The 16,820-nt window shown below is 41.1% G+C and overlaps 1 protein-coding gene across 2 annotated transcripts in view; it reads left to right on the top strand.

The window, feature by feature from the left end:
- The first annotated feature begins 1,180 nt into the window (after positions 1 to 1,180).
- LOC124616089 (nucleolar complex protein 4 homolog A) overlaps positions 1,181 to 16,820 on the top strand; it is a 147,216-nt gene continuing 131,576 nt past the window's right edge. For both annotated transcript variants that reach the window (XM_047144345.1, XM_047144353.1), the window contains exons 1-2: positions 1,181 to 1,316; positions 1,405 to 1,513. In XM_047144345.1, coding sequence (XP_047000301.1) covers positions 1,224 to 1,316; positions 1,405 to 1,513 — 202 coding nt within the window. In that variant the 5' untranslated portion in view covers positions 1,181 to 1,223. The remainder of the gene's footprint in view (positions 1,317 to 1,404; positions 1,514 to 16,820) is intronic.

Consider the following 16,820-nt stretch of genomic DNA (forward strand, 5'->3'; position numbering starts at 1 on the left):
GCAAGCCGAGCACTTTGGGACTCGCGCCGGGAAAAGCCCACGAGCCGAAATCCTGCCCGCCCCTGAAATAGATACTGTTTTGTCACATGATATTCTACGGACTCATGTTTTTTTTTTTTACTAGTTACGTATCATATGTGAATAGGTAGATTTAAAAACACGGTAAGTATTCTAAATTTTTGTTGCCACACGTTTTTCGTACTGTAGCATTTAAGGGATACCATAGAAATTTTCAGTGGCTTGTGCTAAGGGGTCCTTATTGCATTATTGTAGTATCTGTTAAAAACATGTGAAAACACTTGTGTAATTACTGTCGCACTTTTAGGATTGCAAGAAAGACTGCTCTACTCACCCGGACAACAAAGCGTAGGCCCTACTACCTACATCTCCTTACTCCACGAGCCACTGTGAAATGCATGGCCCTCATGGCAAAAAGCAACACCATTCAAAGCAGAATTACATATTCATTCCGTGGTAAGATATAATAAGTGAATTCTACATTAAATCTGTTAAAATACGGGAAATGGACTCAAACAAAATATAGAGTACAATACTAGCAATATACTTGCAATCCATTTAAATAGAACAATCGGCACTCAGAATCGTAAGTAATAACAGATACAGAACACTATGCAACGAAAGCAGCTTCTTTTATAAAACAAAAACAAGTTTGGAATCGTTTACCCCACCCAACACTGCGAAAGCAACCACAATACGAGTAAAATATTTACAACGCAATTCAGCGTGTGCAATACACAAGAGAAGTCTTAAACAGGTGCACACCGTGATGAAACCAACGTGGAATACTAAAAATCAGCCAATAAGAAAACTAGATGATGGATTGATTAACATGCATCGCTTCAGATGGCGTGGCATCGAACCAAAGGCATGTTACCAAAGGTCATATTACACGCACAAACAAAATTGACACTCGGCGTGGTGGCAGATGGGAGTGACCGTAAAGGCATTTGCCATTTACGGTCTCTCCCATCAACGACTGTGCCCAGTGTCAACTTAGTTTGCTCGAATATTACACGAGTTTCTGTCTCGTGTGAGGTTTCACATTACTTGTGTATATAATTTCGGCGTTCAAATTCATGCCTATGGAAATCCGGCTTCATATTCTAAACTCTTTGGGCAGGGGAAGTGCGATCTCTGTGCAATTGTACTATGATTGAGAGTCTCTGAATCGCCTCTCAGTGTTTGTTTTGAAAACGTAGACCATGTGTTCGAAAGAGCTTCGTAATAAAGTTTTGTTCTTTTTAGAGAACAGAAAATATGCAAATAATCTCGTCGACATACTTTCCTTAATAGATGTTAGTTCAAGATTATGTCTGATTCGAGAGTTGTTTGTGTGTAGGTGGTGATAATTTTATTTTTTAATTTATGTTTCTCGTATGGCAGGGCAGTGAGAAGAAATCACAGGCAGCGATACTTGCATTGGAGCTTGCATTTTCAGAAGTACTAAAACGAGGAGACTTGCATAATGTGCCCCAGAGTATTACACTAAATGGTAAGTTCAGCTTGTCTTCAGAATTAGTCTGAACGGACAGGTGGTAGTGCCCTTACTTATCATTTTTTATTTACACACTAGTTGAGAAAAGGCATAAACTAAAAGCTAGAACCTGTCACGTCATCAGAGGAGACAGATGTCGATCTCTCTGTCAAGTATCCTGTATGTCATTGGTAAGAAGCATGAGAGTAAATTTGCTCAGGGTTTAATATTTTCACTGGGCGATAAATTGTTCTGTGCTCACTTGTTTATTTAAAGCATTAAACATTTAGATACAATGTAATTAGAAAGGTTTAGATAATTGAGGCGGCGTGCCATATAAAAACTAAACATCCTGCTAACTGAAAATGTGGAGAATTGAAATTGGATCAACATTGTGCATGTGCAACAGCATAATTAAACCTTCGGTTTAGATTGAAAGTTTAGAAAAGTTACGTGGTGGTGTCGCATTGTTTGTAGTTTATGTGCAATATATTATGTACATAATGTGCTCAAAATAGTTGCCAGAGATTGGTCTATTATACAGGGTGTTTATAAATGAATATAGGAGTTTTAACGCTTTATAATATTTATTATATTAAACTTGCAATTACAAATGATATGTCAAATGAAAGAGCTACTCAAACAGTTTTACCAAGAACCTTATAAATGTTCAATGTGAGCACCATTTGTCACACGGCACACACAAAGTCTATAACGGAGTTCTTCCCAAATGCTGGATAGGCTGAAACGGGCACTATGACAGGGCTTGCTTTGCATGGCCTCCACGTTCACCCAACCTAATTTTTAATGCTTTATAATATTTATTATATTAAACTTGCAATTACAAATGATATGTCAAATGAAAGAGCTACTCAAACAGTTTTACCAAGAACCTTATAAATGTTCAATGTGAGCACCATTTGTCACACGGCACACATAAAGTCTATAACCGAGTTCTTCCCAAATGCTGGATAGGCTGAAACGGGCACTATGACAGGGCTTGCTTTGCATGGCCTCCACGTTCACCCAACCTAATGCCATGCGATTTTTTCCTTTGGGGCTTCATCAAGGACTGTGTGTACGTGCCTCCGCTACCAGCGAACCTCCTTGAATTAAGAAACTGGATTGAAGCAGCTGTTGCTACAATCACTGAAGTCACACTTACTAACGTTTAGGAAAAACTTGGCTATAGACTTGATGTGTGCTGTGTGACAAATGGTGCTCACATTGAACATTTGTAAGATTTTTGGCAAAACTGTTTTAGTTGCTCTTTCATTTGACATATCATTTATAACTGTAAGTTTGACATAATAAATATTATAAAGTGTTAAAACCCCAGTATTCATTATAAAAGCCCTACATAATACAGCATTTCTCAATTTAGTCCCTCTGTACTGCTGCTTATTTATAATGTGAAGACGGTTAAATGTGGAGTGAATATTGACTAATATAGATTCACACTGAAATTGGAAATAACCACACAAAAAAGGAATTACTTGTCATAGGAATCATGCGTAGCATTAAAAACTTGGTAAATGTTGTCAGTGATTAGTGTAGACCTCAGACTGTATTGCAAACCAGTCTTTTACCACAGCCTTCATATTCACATTCACAGGCTTCACCCAGTGTGAACGAAATTGTCAGCCTCCTGTCTATCCTGTAATGTTAAGCTGTCACCATAACCAGATTTTCTAACACTATTACATTGTGGTAAGGTAGCCATGGTAAATACTTTCCCCATCTTTGCCCTACAGAACTAGACTATCTGTGGAAGTGACTGTAAATTATGAATACCTAATATACTGATTCGTGATAACTTTGTACACCTGTTCCATGCATTGAGAACAACACACAACTCATCATGGTCTGAATAACTTTTACATTTTTAGCCATGATTTTATCTAGCTGGACCAGAAGTTTGGTAACAAAAGGCTTTTTTCTTCTAGGAGACTCACTGTGTATTCTGAGCAGCATGGACTTAGCAGAGGAATATCATTCTTATAGGATTTAATAAGGGACTTAAAATGACTACTGAGACATTGCCCAGATTGGAGTTAATGGAAACGTCCAATTCCACCCATCTACTTTGACCAATGACGTCACCAATATAGCAGAAACGACCATTCACAACTACTCCCATATCGCGACTATGACATCATTACGTAAACATGACAATAAACATGAAAAGTCATTGTAACCCTCCCAACCCAACCCACTATAAGAAGCAAGCCCATTAGAAACTACAGTGCTCCCCTGTTCTACATACTCCTGAATTAACTCCACTAACTCCCTCTTTGTACGATGTTCAGCAACCCTAAACACACATTGAGAAGACCCAGACCCTGATACCACAGCCCCCCCCCTCCCCCCCACGCACATAAACCAACCACAGGCGTACTCCTCCCATACTTCCTCCTACCGAACTGTGACTCATGAATCTCAACCACTACTCCAGGCGCACCCAACTTACCCTTGTATTTAATGTACTCTGAACAAACCATGCGGCAAAAAGAATACCAATCAAGGACCATTTGCTCACTCACACTCACCTCATGCGCACAAAAACTGTGAGAGGACTGAAAATAAAAATGATAACTCATCAACACAATTTCACGCGTGCCCAACCTAGACTTCTAGAACCAAGTGCCAAGCGAATGGAGCGCTAAATGTTATCATGCCGGTTCCTCTACATATAGCCGTCCCTGGCCCGAGACACCAGAACTTTCCTTAACTTTATATATTCACCACATGCAGCACATTTCACCAGCTTGGCCAAAAGTCCAAACAGTTGCAGGAATTTGATGAGCGACGTAGTACTGTCACCCATCGTGCCCCACAACTGAAAACTGTTGACTTTATCGGCCATATCCATTCCTAACAATGACATAAGAAAAGTAATGTAAAAAATTCAAAGACAACACACCACATATGACACTACATTAACATAGGAATAACCAAAAATTAAACCATCAACTCACTCCAAAATATTCCACTAGAACTTCACTAATCGCCAGAAGAACACCCAACAATGTCAACAACTCCAATGAACCCAATATGACACACAACACACAAACCCCACCAGAGAGCACCACCAACCACAACCACACACCACCTACAAACACATCACAAGTGCACACTAAACCAACAACAAAACGATACCCGCAACCCATGAACACGCCACCAGAGAGTACCACCGACAGCACAACAAGGCATCTGCAAACACGCAACACTCACAAACTAAACTTTGCGCCGTTGTGACGTCACACACAACAATAGACTTATGTCGCGGGTCAAAGCCAGCGGGTGGTATTGGACCCTTCTGGTGACCCCAAAATTGTATGTCCAGCTTGACTGGTTGAATGCTGATTATGCCCTCTGCCCTCGATTGTGATGAGGGCTGATCTGTGGTCTATGCTTACATCATAATTAACATACTCATTGGTATAAAAATTACAACTTCTAGATAAAATCAGAAAAGGTGTGTTATATAGCAATCAAATCACTGAGAAGCCTTTCGTTGCGTATTACGTAAGTAGGGCCTACATATATTTTGCATCAATTATGAGAAAGGCAAAGGGACCACTTCATCATCCATTTTCATACAGTGTATGTGTGCTGTGGCACAACAAGCAATTACAGTATTCTACATTGATACTCTACAAACCACTGTGAGGTGCATGGCAGTGAGTATATCCTGTTGTACCAGATATAAGGGCTTTTTCCCTGTTTCACTCACATATGGTGAGCAGGAAGAATGATTGCTTAAAAGCCTCTGTGCACACTGTAATTAGTCCAATCTTGTCTTCGCAGCCACTATAGGTATGATTCATAGTGGGTTGTAATACATTTCTAAATTCATCTCTTTGAAGTTGGTTCTAGAAACTAGTGACACTCTCCTATGGGTCAAACAAAACTGTGACCAGTTGTGCTGCTGGTCTTTGTCTCTGTTTAGTATCCGGGATTTTCCATGTAAAGTAGGACACACTTTCGATATGTGAAAGTTTAAAATTTGGTACTTTTTATAATTTTTTTGGAAAGGCTGAAGTTTTTACTGTTTGGCAACAATGGTTTGTCGCCCATTATTGCTTTCCCTCCACAATTTGTAGCCATTTTTATAATGCCATGTATTTTTCATGCGATGGAGTGTGAATTATTGGAGATTTTGGAACTTCATTTCAACTAATTGAAAGGTAAGAATTAGTATATCATTATTTGCATTGCTGTTACATATCCTAATGTATTGCATAAAGAGTATAAAACTGAAGTAGGTAAATTATAGGTTGGGGTAAATAATATAATACAACACCATGAACTTTCATGTAACATGAGTCACTTTCAAGTAATTAAGTTTTTATACCAAGAGAGATGTTAGAGGTAACTTTATCTTGTTCAGTAATTTCCTTCTTAGTGTGAATGTGTAACTAATATCACTACTAATAACTTCCCAATTTCAACCAGTAATGTAAAAGCAGAACATTAAATGTGTATCATGAGTCACATCGTCTGAGTCACAGTTTTATTATTTTAAGGTTAGAAGAGGAGGACGCTCTTAGCAGCAGGCTGAGTAAGAGGAGGGAAAAGTTAAAAGAGTCAAAGAAAATATGAAGAATTTAAGAATCATCTGGAAGAAGCTCAAAAAATTCAACAGAAGCAGAAAGAAAAGTCTCTACAATTGAGTCAACATAAGCAAGGACTGTTGTTAGAAGAAAGAAAAGCTAAAAAGAGTGAGAGAGTTAGAAAACATAGGCAGCATAAGATGCAAGATCAGCAACCTAGTAAAGCAAGGTAGTCACTGTATAAGCCACATAGTGCTCTGGATAAAGCCATGACTCAAGTGCTGCAATTGCTTACATTATCATGTACTGTCAACTATACCTGAAAATGTAAAGGTACTTCCAACCTAGTCAGATGGACTTGCCTCACAATTTAAAAACAAATATGTTACTGCTGCTGTACCCCAATTTCAATCATATCTTAATGTGGAAATCCATTGGAACTTATTTGCTACAGCCCATGGTAAAGGAGCCATAGATGGAATTGGTGCAGTTGCAGAACAGCTAGGGGGTATGCAGTAAAAAAGCAAAAATGTATAATAGGTGATGCATCAACTTTCGCTCAGGTAGCTGCAGGTACCACAACTATGCAGGTTTTTCATGTGTCTATTGATGAAATTCAAGGAATCAATACGAAACTTAATCTGGCTTAAATATTTTCTTCAGTGCCTCAGTACCAAACATAAAAAGCGTTCACTGCTTTCACTACAAGAAATGAGTACTACAAATATATCTGCTGTCTCCAAAGAATTGTGCTGCTGCAGATCATCATACTGAAGAAACTAAAGAAAGTATGAAAATTGGAGACTGGCACAAAGTAGAATATAACAGTAAATATAATGCTGGAGAAGTACGTGCAGTTTTTGGAAATTCTTACTTAATTAGTGTAATGGAGTGTGCTGGTTACTATTGGAAATGGTCTGTAAAATTTGCTGAAATTATAAAGAAAATTAATCAACTTGATGGTGTCAGCGCAAGGGCACATTTTCAGTTTTCTGATTTTTAGTTGAATTTACAGTTCATTTTCCCAGATATGCTCTTATAATTTTTCATAATGTTTGAAAAGTGAAATGTTGATGTTAGGTTTATCTTATTTGGCACATAATGTCATATTTTCATTTCTCTGCTAGTAAGAAAAAAGTTTTTCGAATAAGAAGTAGCAAGTAACATGAGTCATGTAACATTGAGTCACACATCTTTTTTAATATATTACAATATTTCACATGGTATAAATATTTTTAGAAATCTGTAATTCTGTCATTTGAATGCCAACCTAATATGCATTTTCTGTGATCAAAACCAGATCCATACTCGTAATAGTTTGAGGACACTTTTGACCTGAAATGCACATTAGGAATAGGATGTCCCAAATTTGTAATGTGAGTCACAACATAAATTACATTGTTATTCTTTAATTTTAATGCTCTGCCCTGCTTAAATAACACTTCAAGATCTTTGCCTGAATAATGCAATTTATAATGATGATTTGCATAAGAAAATATGGTTTTATAGATTGATAACAAGTCAACCTAATAAAACAGTGATTTCAAAATGTAACGTGAGTTACCATGGAATCTCCCACCCCATTAGTCCTACATGGCATGAGCATGACAGATGAGCAGTTTTCTAGAATGGATCGCACGAGTGTTTTGTGTGCTATCTCCTTCATAGGCTGATTGCATTTCCTTAGTATTCTGCCAATGAGCCACAGTCTGCCACTAGCTTTACATACGATAGAGAATATTGTGTGATCGTTCCATTTCATGACACACACACACACACACACACACACACACACACACACACACACACACCTCCTGTGCATCTACATGGTGCTGGCTGGATGGACAATGCCAGGATTGCAGTTTGGCAGGTGGCAGGTTGTAAGGGGTGGGTGAGTAGATGGAGAGAGAGGTGGGAGGCAGGATTAATGGTTTGGGGATACATAGCTAGCGGCTGGGAGAGAGACAACCAGTTTGCTGGCTAGGAGTGTGGGAGGGGTGGCAGATGCACAAGTGTGGCACATGATATATGGGTGTTGGAGCTGTTGGGAGGTGACAAATGATGGTGATGTGGAGGTATTAATTGGGAGTGGGTGCTGCTACTGAGTCATTCTCATCGACCTACCTCCCTGCTTTCCAGCCCTTGCAGACTTTCTTCAGTGGGAAGTCATTGACAAACTTCATTCCAGTGACCACTTTCCTTGTCACATTAACCTACTGGATGGAGGATTGCTTCAACAGAACCCACCACAGTGGATGGTCAGCAGGGCTAGCTGGATCTTTTCAGCCAGCTGGCTGTGTTTGAACACCATAATGGCCTCCAGGAGTGAGTGGACCACATTACGAGAGTGACCCATCATGCTGCTGACTTATCCATCCCGAAGTCTTCACGTCATCTTAGGAGGCGACTTATATGTTGGCGGACTGATGAGTGCCCTTCGGCAATCCAGTATAGGCATCCTGTTCTTTGATGGTTTAAATGCCACCCAATTGCAGACATCATAGCCTTTCAAATCTTGAGAGCCAAGGCTCAACATATAATTAAGGAGATTAGGAAGAGGTCATGGCAAGCATTCCTGGACTCTATCAATGGTTCCACTTGGTCTGCAAATGTTTGGGAAGCCAGCCAGAGGATTTCCAGTAAATGGAGTCATTTGCCAATAGCAGTAGTCGTGAAACAGAGGTGTCTCCAAACACCTCCCAGAGACATCATTCAGACACTGGCAGAGCATTTTGCAAAAACTACGGCCCATTCCAGCCAGCAACAGATGTTTCGCCACTACCGTGTGATGTGGAGAGGGGCAAGTTGGACTTTGGACCCAACAATTCTAAGTCCTACAACTCCCCTTTCTCCAGGTCACTTTCCCAACTCATGGTGAAAGGCAGTTTTGATACCTCTCCTCAAACCAGGAAAGGATCTCGTGTGTATCAGTAGTTACCGGCGTATCACCTTAACAAGCTGTGTTGGAAAGGCCCTGGAGTGGATGGTCAACTGTTGTCTGTCATTTTGTTAGAGACCAGACAACTCCTTAGCCACTCTCAGTGTGGATTCCGGAGATTTCGGTCCACCGTCGACAACCTGACCCTGCTAGAGGTGGTCATTCATCAGTCTTCCCTACATAACCATTACTGTATCAGCATGTCCTTCAGTATCAGTAACGTGTGCGATACTACTTGGAGACACAGTATTCTCACGCAGCTGCTTCAGTGGGGCTTTCATGACCACCTCCCCATCTTCCTGTGGTCTTTCCTGTGTTAGCAGTTTTTTAGGACTCGAGTTGGTGACACACTGTCCAATCATATTAAACAGGAGAATGACATCCCTCAGGGCGGTGTTTTAAGTGCTGCCCTCTTTGCCATAGCCATAAACAGCTTCATGTCTATGGTAAGGTTCTTGTACAGTGCTCCTTATTTGTCGACAATTTTGTTGTTTTCTCTTCCTCCTCTAGTATTGCAACAGCGAGCAGTCAGTTGCAGCTTATGTTGTGGAGCTTAGATGAGTAGGCTGTAAAGACAGATTTTCAGTTTTCTGCAGATAAGAGTGAGTGAGTGTGTGTGTGTGTGTGTGTGTGTGTGTGTGTGTGTGTGTGTGTTTTCACTTTAATCATTCTCATCATATTTTTAATTTACCAAACTTGCATATGAGGAACACCACCCTACATTCTTGAGTCTCAGTGAGGTTTCTGGGACTCATTTTTTGCTCCAGATTGTCGTGGCTGCCACACCTGAGAGACCTGAAAGACAGAACCCTCAAGGCACTGAACATTGTAAAATGCCTTAGTCACAGATCTTGGGGAGCGGACAGGGTACATCTGTTCCAGTTTTACAGGACTTATGTGCGTTCGCTTCTGGACTGTGGGTGCACAGTGTCTGGATTGGTGAGGCCTTCTTATTTGATCATTGACGCTGTCCACCACGAGGGAATTGGGCCAGCCTTTTCTCCACTTATTTGTGTGCAGCATGTGCTGGAGTCATTTGGTGTGGAGCAAGTACATCATCAAACCTAGGCTTTTAACCGTCTACCACCAAGGTTAGGGCAGAGGCCCAGAGTAATTTTAGATTTGGTGCAGTATAGGAGAGATTGCACTCCTGCTTCTGTTTTTCATGCGATATTATCTGACATTTTATATGAGCATCACAACTATGAAGCTCTCTTTACAGAGGGTCTAATCAGGAGGCCTCAGTTGGTTGCTCTGTGTTTTGCCAGATTGTGTCCTCAAGGTCTGACTGCCTGAGACTTTACTGTCTTCGATGCAGGTTGATTCATGAAGATATGCAAATATTTTAATATGTTATTCTACAAGTAAAACTAAAGAAAAAAGTTCATATAAACATAGGCCCGCAAATCTTTAGTCACAGAGTTATGTCTAATAAAAGATTTTTCCTGAAATTAGCAACTTTGCTAATATGAAGCCATCAAAAAACTATACGAAGTTAAAGTAAAGCACAGTTCCCATTTATTTTGTTGTTATTGATCTTTTGAATCTAATAAAACATGTCCCAGACGTGTATCTGCAGTAGTTTTCCATAACATCCAGAGAAGCAAAGACGTAATTTTGCAAAATTTTTAATTTATTAACTACTTGGCCCAATTTGTTTTTTAAATTCCAGACAATTGCATAAAGTTTCCAACAGAAGTTGTAGAGAATTTAATTTTGGAAAAATGATGGTAATAACTTTAACTGTAACTGTATGAATGTGTCAGATAATCTGCTTTTATTAATACCAGCACACTTGAATTCATGTTAAACCAGAAAAAACAAAAGCTCAGTGTTAAGGAAGTTGTACAGTGTACATACAATTTCACAATACATTCACAATAAATGTTCAAAAATGTCTCCACCGAGGCATCCCTATTTCATAAATAACCTACAAACTACAACAGTTGCTATGTGGCTTCACTTAAATACACTGTCGTTATTATGTACTTTCACTGAACGATACAGAAAACTAACTGTTTCAAGGTCAGGAAACAACTGAAACAATGGTTGCCAACAATGACATAAATGTTTCTACATTCTTAATGGAAAGTAAGCAAATTTACCTGTATAATAATCTTTGCTTCTCTGGATATTCTGGAAAACTACTGCAGATACACATCTGGGACATGTTTTATTAGATTCACCAGACCAATAACAACAAAATAAATGGAAATCATGCTTTGCATTAGCCTCGTACAGTTTTGTGACGGCTTCATATTAGCGAAGTTGCTAAATTTCGCGCAAAATCTTTTATTAGCCGTAACTCCGTAACTAAACATTTGCAGACCTTTGTTTATATGAACTTTTTCTTAAATTTTACTTGTAGAGTAACATACTAAAATACTTGCATATCTACAACCAATGTACCCAGCAGATAAAGTAGTCCAGAATATCCAGGATGCCCTGCTCAAACTACCATGATTGAGGAAGGTGGTGTCTTTCTGCTGGGTACCAGGGCAAATGGGTATTGTGAGGAATGAAAGGGCGGATCTAGCAGCCAAGGAACTGTGTCATGATCCTCAGCTGTTTCAGCATGTCATCCCCTGCATGCTGTAGTCTCGCTGTTGTGCTCCAGAGTCTGGCATCAGTGATAGGATGAGCGACTGGAAGTGAAAAACAATAAGCTCTGTGTAGTAGAGTCCACAACTCAGCCATGGCATACCTCTTTCCAGCCATGTCGATGGGACAAGGTCCTCGTTACTCGTCTTTGTGAAGGTCACAGCCCTATGATGCATGGCTTCTTGCTCCAGCGGAGGGCCTTCCAATGTGTGGTGCTTGTGGCGTACAAATCTCTGTACACCACATTTTTTGGCCTGTGTTTTATTTTCTGACCAGTGGGCCATGGTGGGTTTGCTGATGGATCTGCCCTCTATTTTAAGTAACTTTCAAACAAATGTGGTTCTAGTTTTAAAGTTTTGTGAATTGTCCAACATTTTTCCCAAGATTTTTGGGAGGTGGTTTTAATGTATTAACAGGGTAACTGTCTCACCCATACTTTTTCCAAATAGTCAGCTAGTGACGTTTGCATGTGCCTTTCTGTTACCTCCCATGTAGTTTTACTTGTATTTTAATCTGATGCATAGTTAGTTTTAATTGTGGAACAATTTTTGAGTTTTTAGCCACATCCGTCTGTTTTGATGAGTGTAAGGGCACTGATAACCTCACTGTTGAGCACCCATAAGCTCCAAACACAAACACACACACACACACACACACACACACACACACACACACACACACCATAAGAAGTTATGCAGTAATACCAGCAGAGTTGGTAGATGACAAGGTTGCTTTCAAAGGTGGTCCTACCTCTGATGGAGTAGTATAAGCCTCTGACCTGACAGGAGTAGGAAGCGCAGGGTGGGTGGGTTGGGGAGCTTTTGCACCTGGGTCTTCCAAAGGTATATTATCCCAGAGGCAAGGGTTTAGGAGAGGGGAATAGTGTAGGGATGGACTAGGATGTTGTGTGGTTTGGGTGGGTGGGGTGTGGGAAGGATCTTGGTAGGATGTTCCTCATTTCAGGACATGGTGATTGATAATCAAAGCCCAGGCGAATGACGAAGTTAATTTGTTTCAGTCCAGGTTATATTAGATGATGGGGTAGGTGCTCCTTTGTGGCTGGTTCTTCGGGGTGAAGGGAGGATTAGGGGTGTGTGAGGAAATGCCACTGGGAATTTTTTTATGGGCTGGGTTTGGGGGGGGGGGGGGGGGGGGAGTCTCTCCAGGCTCTTGTAAAACTTTAAGCATACTGGGCAAGGGAGTTCTCATCACTACAGATAAGCCATTTGTGGGTGGCCAGGCTGTGAGGGAGGGACTTTTTGGTGTGGAAGGGACGACAACTGTTGAAATGCAGATACTGATAGTGATTAGTGGATTTAATGTACAGAGGTGTGGATTGAACCATTGGGGAGGTGGAGTTCAGCATACAGGAACGTGGCATGTTGGATTCAGGAGGACCAGGTGAAGCAGATGGGAGAGAAGGTGTTGAGGTTGTGAAGAAACAGTGACACTTGAGTGGATATCATGAAGATATCATCTGTGAAGCTGACCCAGACAAGGGGTTTGGGATTTTGGGAAGCTAGGAAGGTTTCCTCTAGATGGCCCATAAAAAGGTTGGCACAGGAGGCTGCCATACAAATTCCAATGGGTGTGCTGCAGGTTTGCTTATATAATCTCCACTGAAATTGGTAGTAGTTGTGCGAGAGGATGTAGTTGGTAAAGTGTATGATGAATGAGATAGTGGGTTTGGAGCCTGAAAGACATTGGGAGATGTAGTGTTTGATAGTGGTAAGGCCACGGGCATGAGGATGTTGTATAATGAGACAGCATCAACAGTAGGGATCAGGAGGTGAAGTGGTGGGGACGGTAGAGAGTTGTTGAAGAAAGTGGTTAGTATCCTTGATGTGAGAGGCTAGGTTTTGGGCAATTGATTTGAGACGTTGATGAACAAGAGTGGAAATCTTTCAGTAGAAGCACAATAACCATTTACAATAGTGCATCCAGGATTGTTGGGTTTATGAATTTTGGGGAGCATATAGAAGTTGGGTGTGCAGGCCCTCGTTGGGAGAGGTTATGGGATGGACTTTAGGATCTCAGAAGGAATTGGAGGTTATGTTGGACTTCTGGAATGTGATCACTGTAGCGGAGCTTTTAGGTGGAGGGGACAGATGGCTGACAGAAGCCATCTGTCAGGTAGTCTCTATGATTCATCATAAAGTGGCAGAGCCTTTGTCTATGGGGAGGATGATTCAGCCAGGATGTGTGGCTGTTCTTTCTCCTGCTGAGAGATTGGTGTTATTTTGATGGGACCTAGGGAAGGATGGTAAGGCCAAGTTGGAGGTAAGGGATTCCTGGAAGGTGAACAGGAGGTGGCTGGGGGAGGGGGGGGGGGGCGGACAAGGTCATGGTTGGATGGTAATATGAACTGGAGAAGACAAGGTTCATTGTTTGGATTACATTGGCTTTGGTTGGTAGGATTGGTGACAAAGATGTGTTCTCACTGTGGGGATCGAGAGAAAGGGAATAGGTATCTGTCAAGTCCAGTGTGATTACACTTGGGTGTGGGGCTGAGTGACGCATTTGGCTATGACTGAAACTTCAGTAGGATTGATGTTTCTGGTGGGAAGCTTAACAACAATGTTTCATGTTTGGGTTCTGGATTTCATTGAGTGTTGAAAGTGAGTTTCAGAGGATATGGCAAATGGAAAAGGTCATGTAGGCAGGGCCTGGATGCTGCGAGGGGTGGATGAAGAGCTTAGCAATGGTAGGCATAGGAGTTGATGGGTAGCAGTGCTCCAAGCAGGGAGTGAGATGTCAACAGGTTGGACAATTTATCGATGTATTGTGTGGAATGCTCTTCCAGGTGTTAGAGGGCAAGGGTTTCAATTTTGGAGATGTGTTTGGGATTGCATAGTAACATTATCTTGCAGAGGGAGCAAAGTTGTTTCTGGGATGCCTGTGCCATGGAGATATGTTTTTGCAGTATCAGGTATGTAAGGGGTAATGAACTGCCATTATTGGAAAAGGTGAAATGAAGATTGTTGTGAGAGGAGGGATGGGATCAAAAAAAAAAATTATTGTATGATCAGAAATATTATAGTTAGGCTTTTGAGTGGTGGTCCATTGCTTAGGCAGCAATTAAGAAACAAAATGTGGAACTGGGGTCTAGCTATGGGGAGTGACACTTTACTGAACAGGTGCAGATAGATGGAGCAGGGGTCCAATTGGGTTAGGTTGGTGCTAGGAAAATGGGAAATGGGCAAATGAAAGCTTTAGGTGGCTGTAAAGGTTTCTGGATAACAGACTGTGAGTTTGGAGATTGAAAAGGATGGATGAAATTGTTCCGAGGGCAATAGAATTGTTACATATAAATATTTGTATGAGATGACAGTTTCCAGCTGTGACTTATTGATACCGTAGTCATAGGATACCCTTTTTTTGAGGTACACAATATTACATTTCTAAATATTTTAAAGTAAGCTACCAATCTTTGCATCACTTTGAAATCTTATCAAGATCTGACTGAATTTGTGCAACTTTTCTGAGACAGTACCTCATTATCTGCATAAAGTCTGAGGTTACTATTAATATTGTCTGCAAAGTCATTAATATACAACACAAACAGTAATGGTCCCAGCACTCTTCCCTGGGGCACACCTGAAGTTACTTCTATCTGTTGATGACTCCCCATCCGACGTAACATCGTATGCCCTCCCTTCCAATAAATCCTCAATCCAGTCACAGATATCACTTGATCTCCCACATGAACATACTTTTGATAATAAGCATTTCTGCAGTACTGAGTCAAATTACTTTTGGGGGGTCAAGAAACATGGCATCTTTCTGACTGCCTTGATCCGTGCACGAGGAAGACCCCCCAATGGAAAGGCAGAGGGGGAAAGGAATAGTGGAAGTTTAGACTTGCAGTGCTGAGTGGGAAGTATTGCTTGCCAAGGTGGTTTCTATTCATACCTATGAGGTGGGGCACTTATGCCTCATTGACTGCTTGAAGGGTTGCGGGGCCACTGCTCGCCTGCTCTGGCCCTGGGGACTCTGGCCTGGCTCATAACTTTCTCACCTTTTTGTCCTCATTTTTTTATGGTTGTTGTTTTGTCTATCCTAAAATGTTATCATCTTGTGTGAGCTGCTCGTTTTTATGGGGTAATGGAGGGTGAGGTACTGGTGGTTGGATGAAGAGGGTGCATCTCCCACTGCATGCCGTGTCCCAGGGACCTCCAGCTGCATTCTGGGCAGGTCACCTCACCCACTCTGTTCCCTGTCACTCGTCTCCTGCATCTCCTTGCTTTTATCTGTGTCTTATTGCATCTTGGTTACAGTTGGGCTTCCAAGGATTTGCCATTTGTGTCCTTTTTCTGAGAGTTATTCCTGGTTCGATACATATAGGAAGAGGCTGACGACCTCGCAGTTTCTACATCTACATACTTACTCTGCAAGCCACCTCATAGTGCATGGTAGACGATTCTCTGTACCAGTACTAATTCCCCCCCCCCCCCCACCCCCCCCCCTATTACGTTCACAGATAGAGTGAGGGAAAAATGATTGTCTATATGCCTCCGTATGAACCTTTACTTCTCGTATCTTATCTTCATGGTCCCTACATAGAAATGTGCGTTTGCGGCAGTATGATTGCTCTGCAGCCAGCATCAAATGCCACTCCTCTAGAACTTTCTCAGTAGTGTTCTTCGAAATGAATGTCTTCTTGCCTCCAGGATTTCCCAAAGCGTATCTGTAACAATTGCATGCTGATTGAATCTAGCAACTTGCCTCTGAACTGCTTAGGAGTCTTCTTTCAATCCAACCTGGTGCGGATCCCACACACTTGAAATGGTCACACTAGTGTTTTATATGCTGTCTCCTCTACAGATGAACCACACTTTCCTGAAATTCTTCCAATAAACTTAAGTTGACGATTCGCCTTCCTTACCACAATCCTCACATGCTCATTCCATTTCATATCACTTCTCAGCGTTACACCCAGATATTTAAGCAACGTGACTTTTTCGAGTAAGACACTATTAATGCTGTATCTGAAAATAAAGTTTTTTTTTTCCCCTACTCATCCACATTAACTTACATATTTCTACATTTAGAGCCAGCGGCCATTCGTCACACCAACTAGAAATTTTGTCTAGGTCATCTTATATCATCCTGCAGTCACTGATCTTCAACACCTTCTTGTACACCACAGCATCATCAGTGAAGGACTGTATATTGCTGCCCACCTGCTAGATCATTTATGTATATAGAAAACAGCAACGGACCTATCACA

Source organism: Schistocerca americana, chromosome 1 (assembly GCF_021461395.2).
Source record: "Schistocerca americana isolate TAMUIC-IGC-003095 chromosome 1, iqSchAmer2.1, whole genome shotgun sequence".
NCBI classification, from domain to species: Eukaryota; Metazoa; Arthropoda; class Insecta; order Orthoptera; family Acrididae; genus Schistocerca; species Schistocerca americana.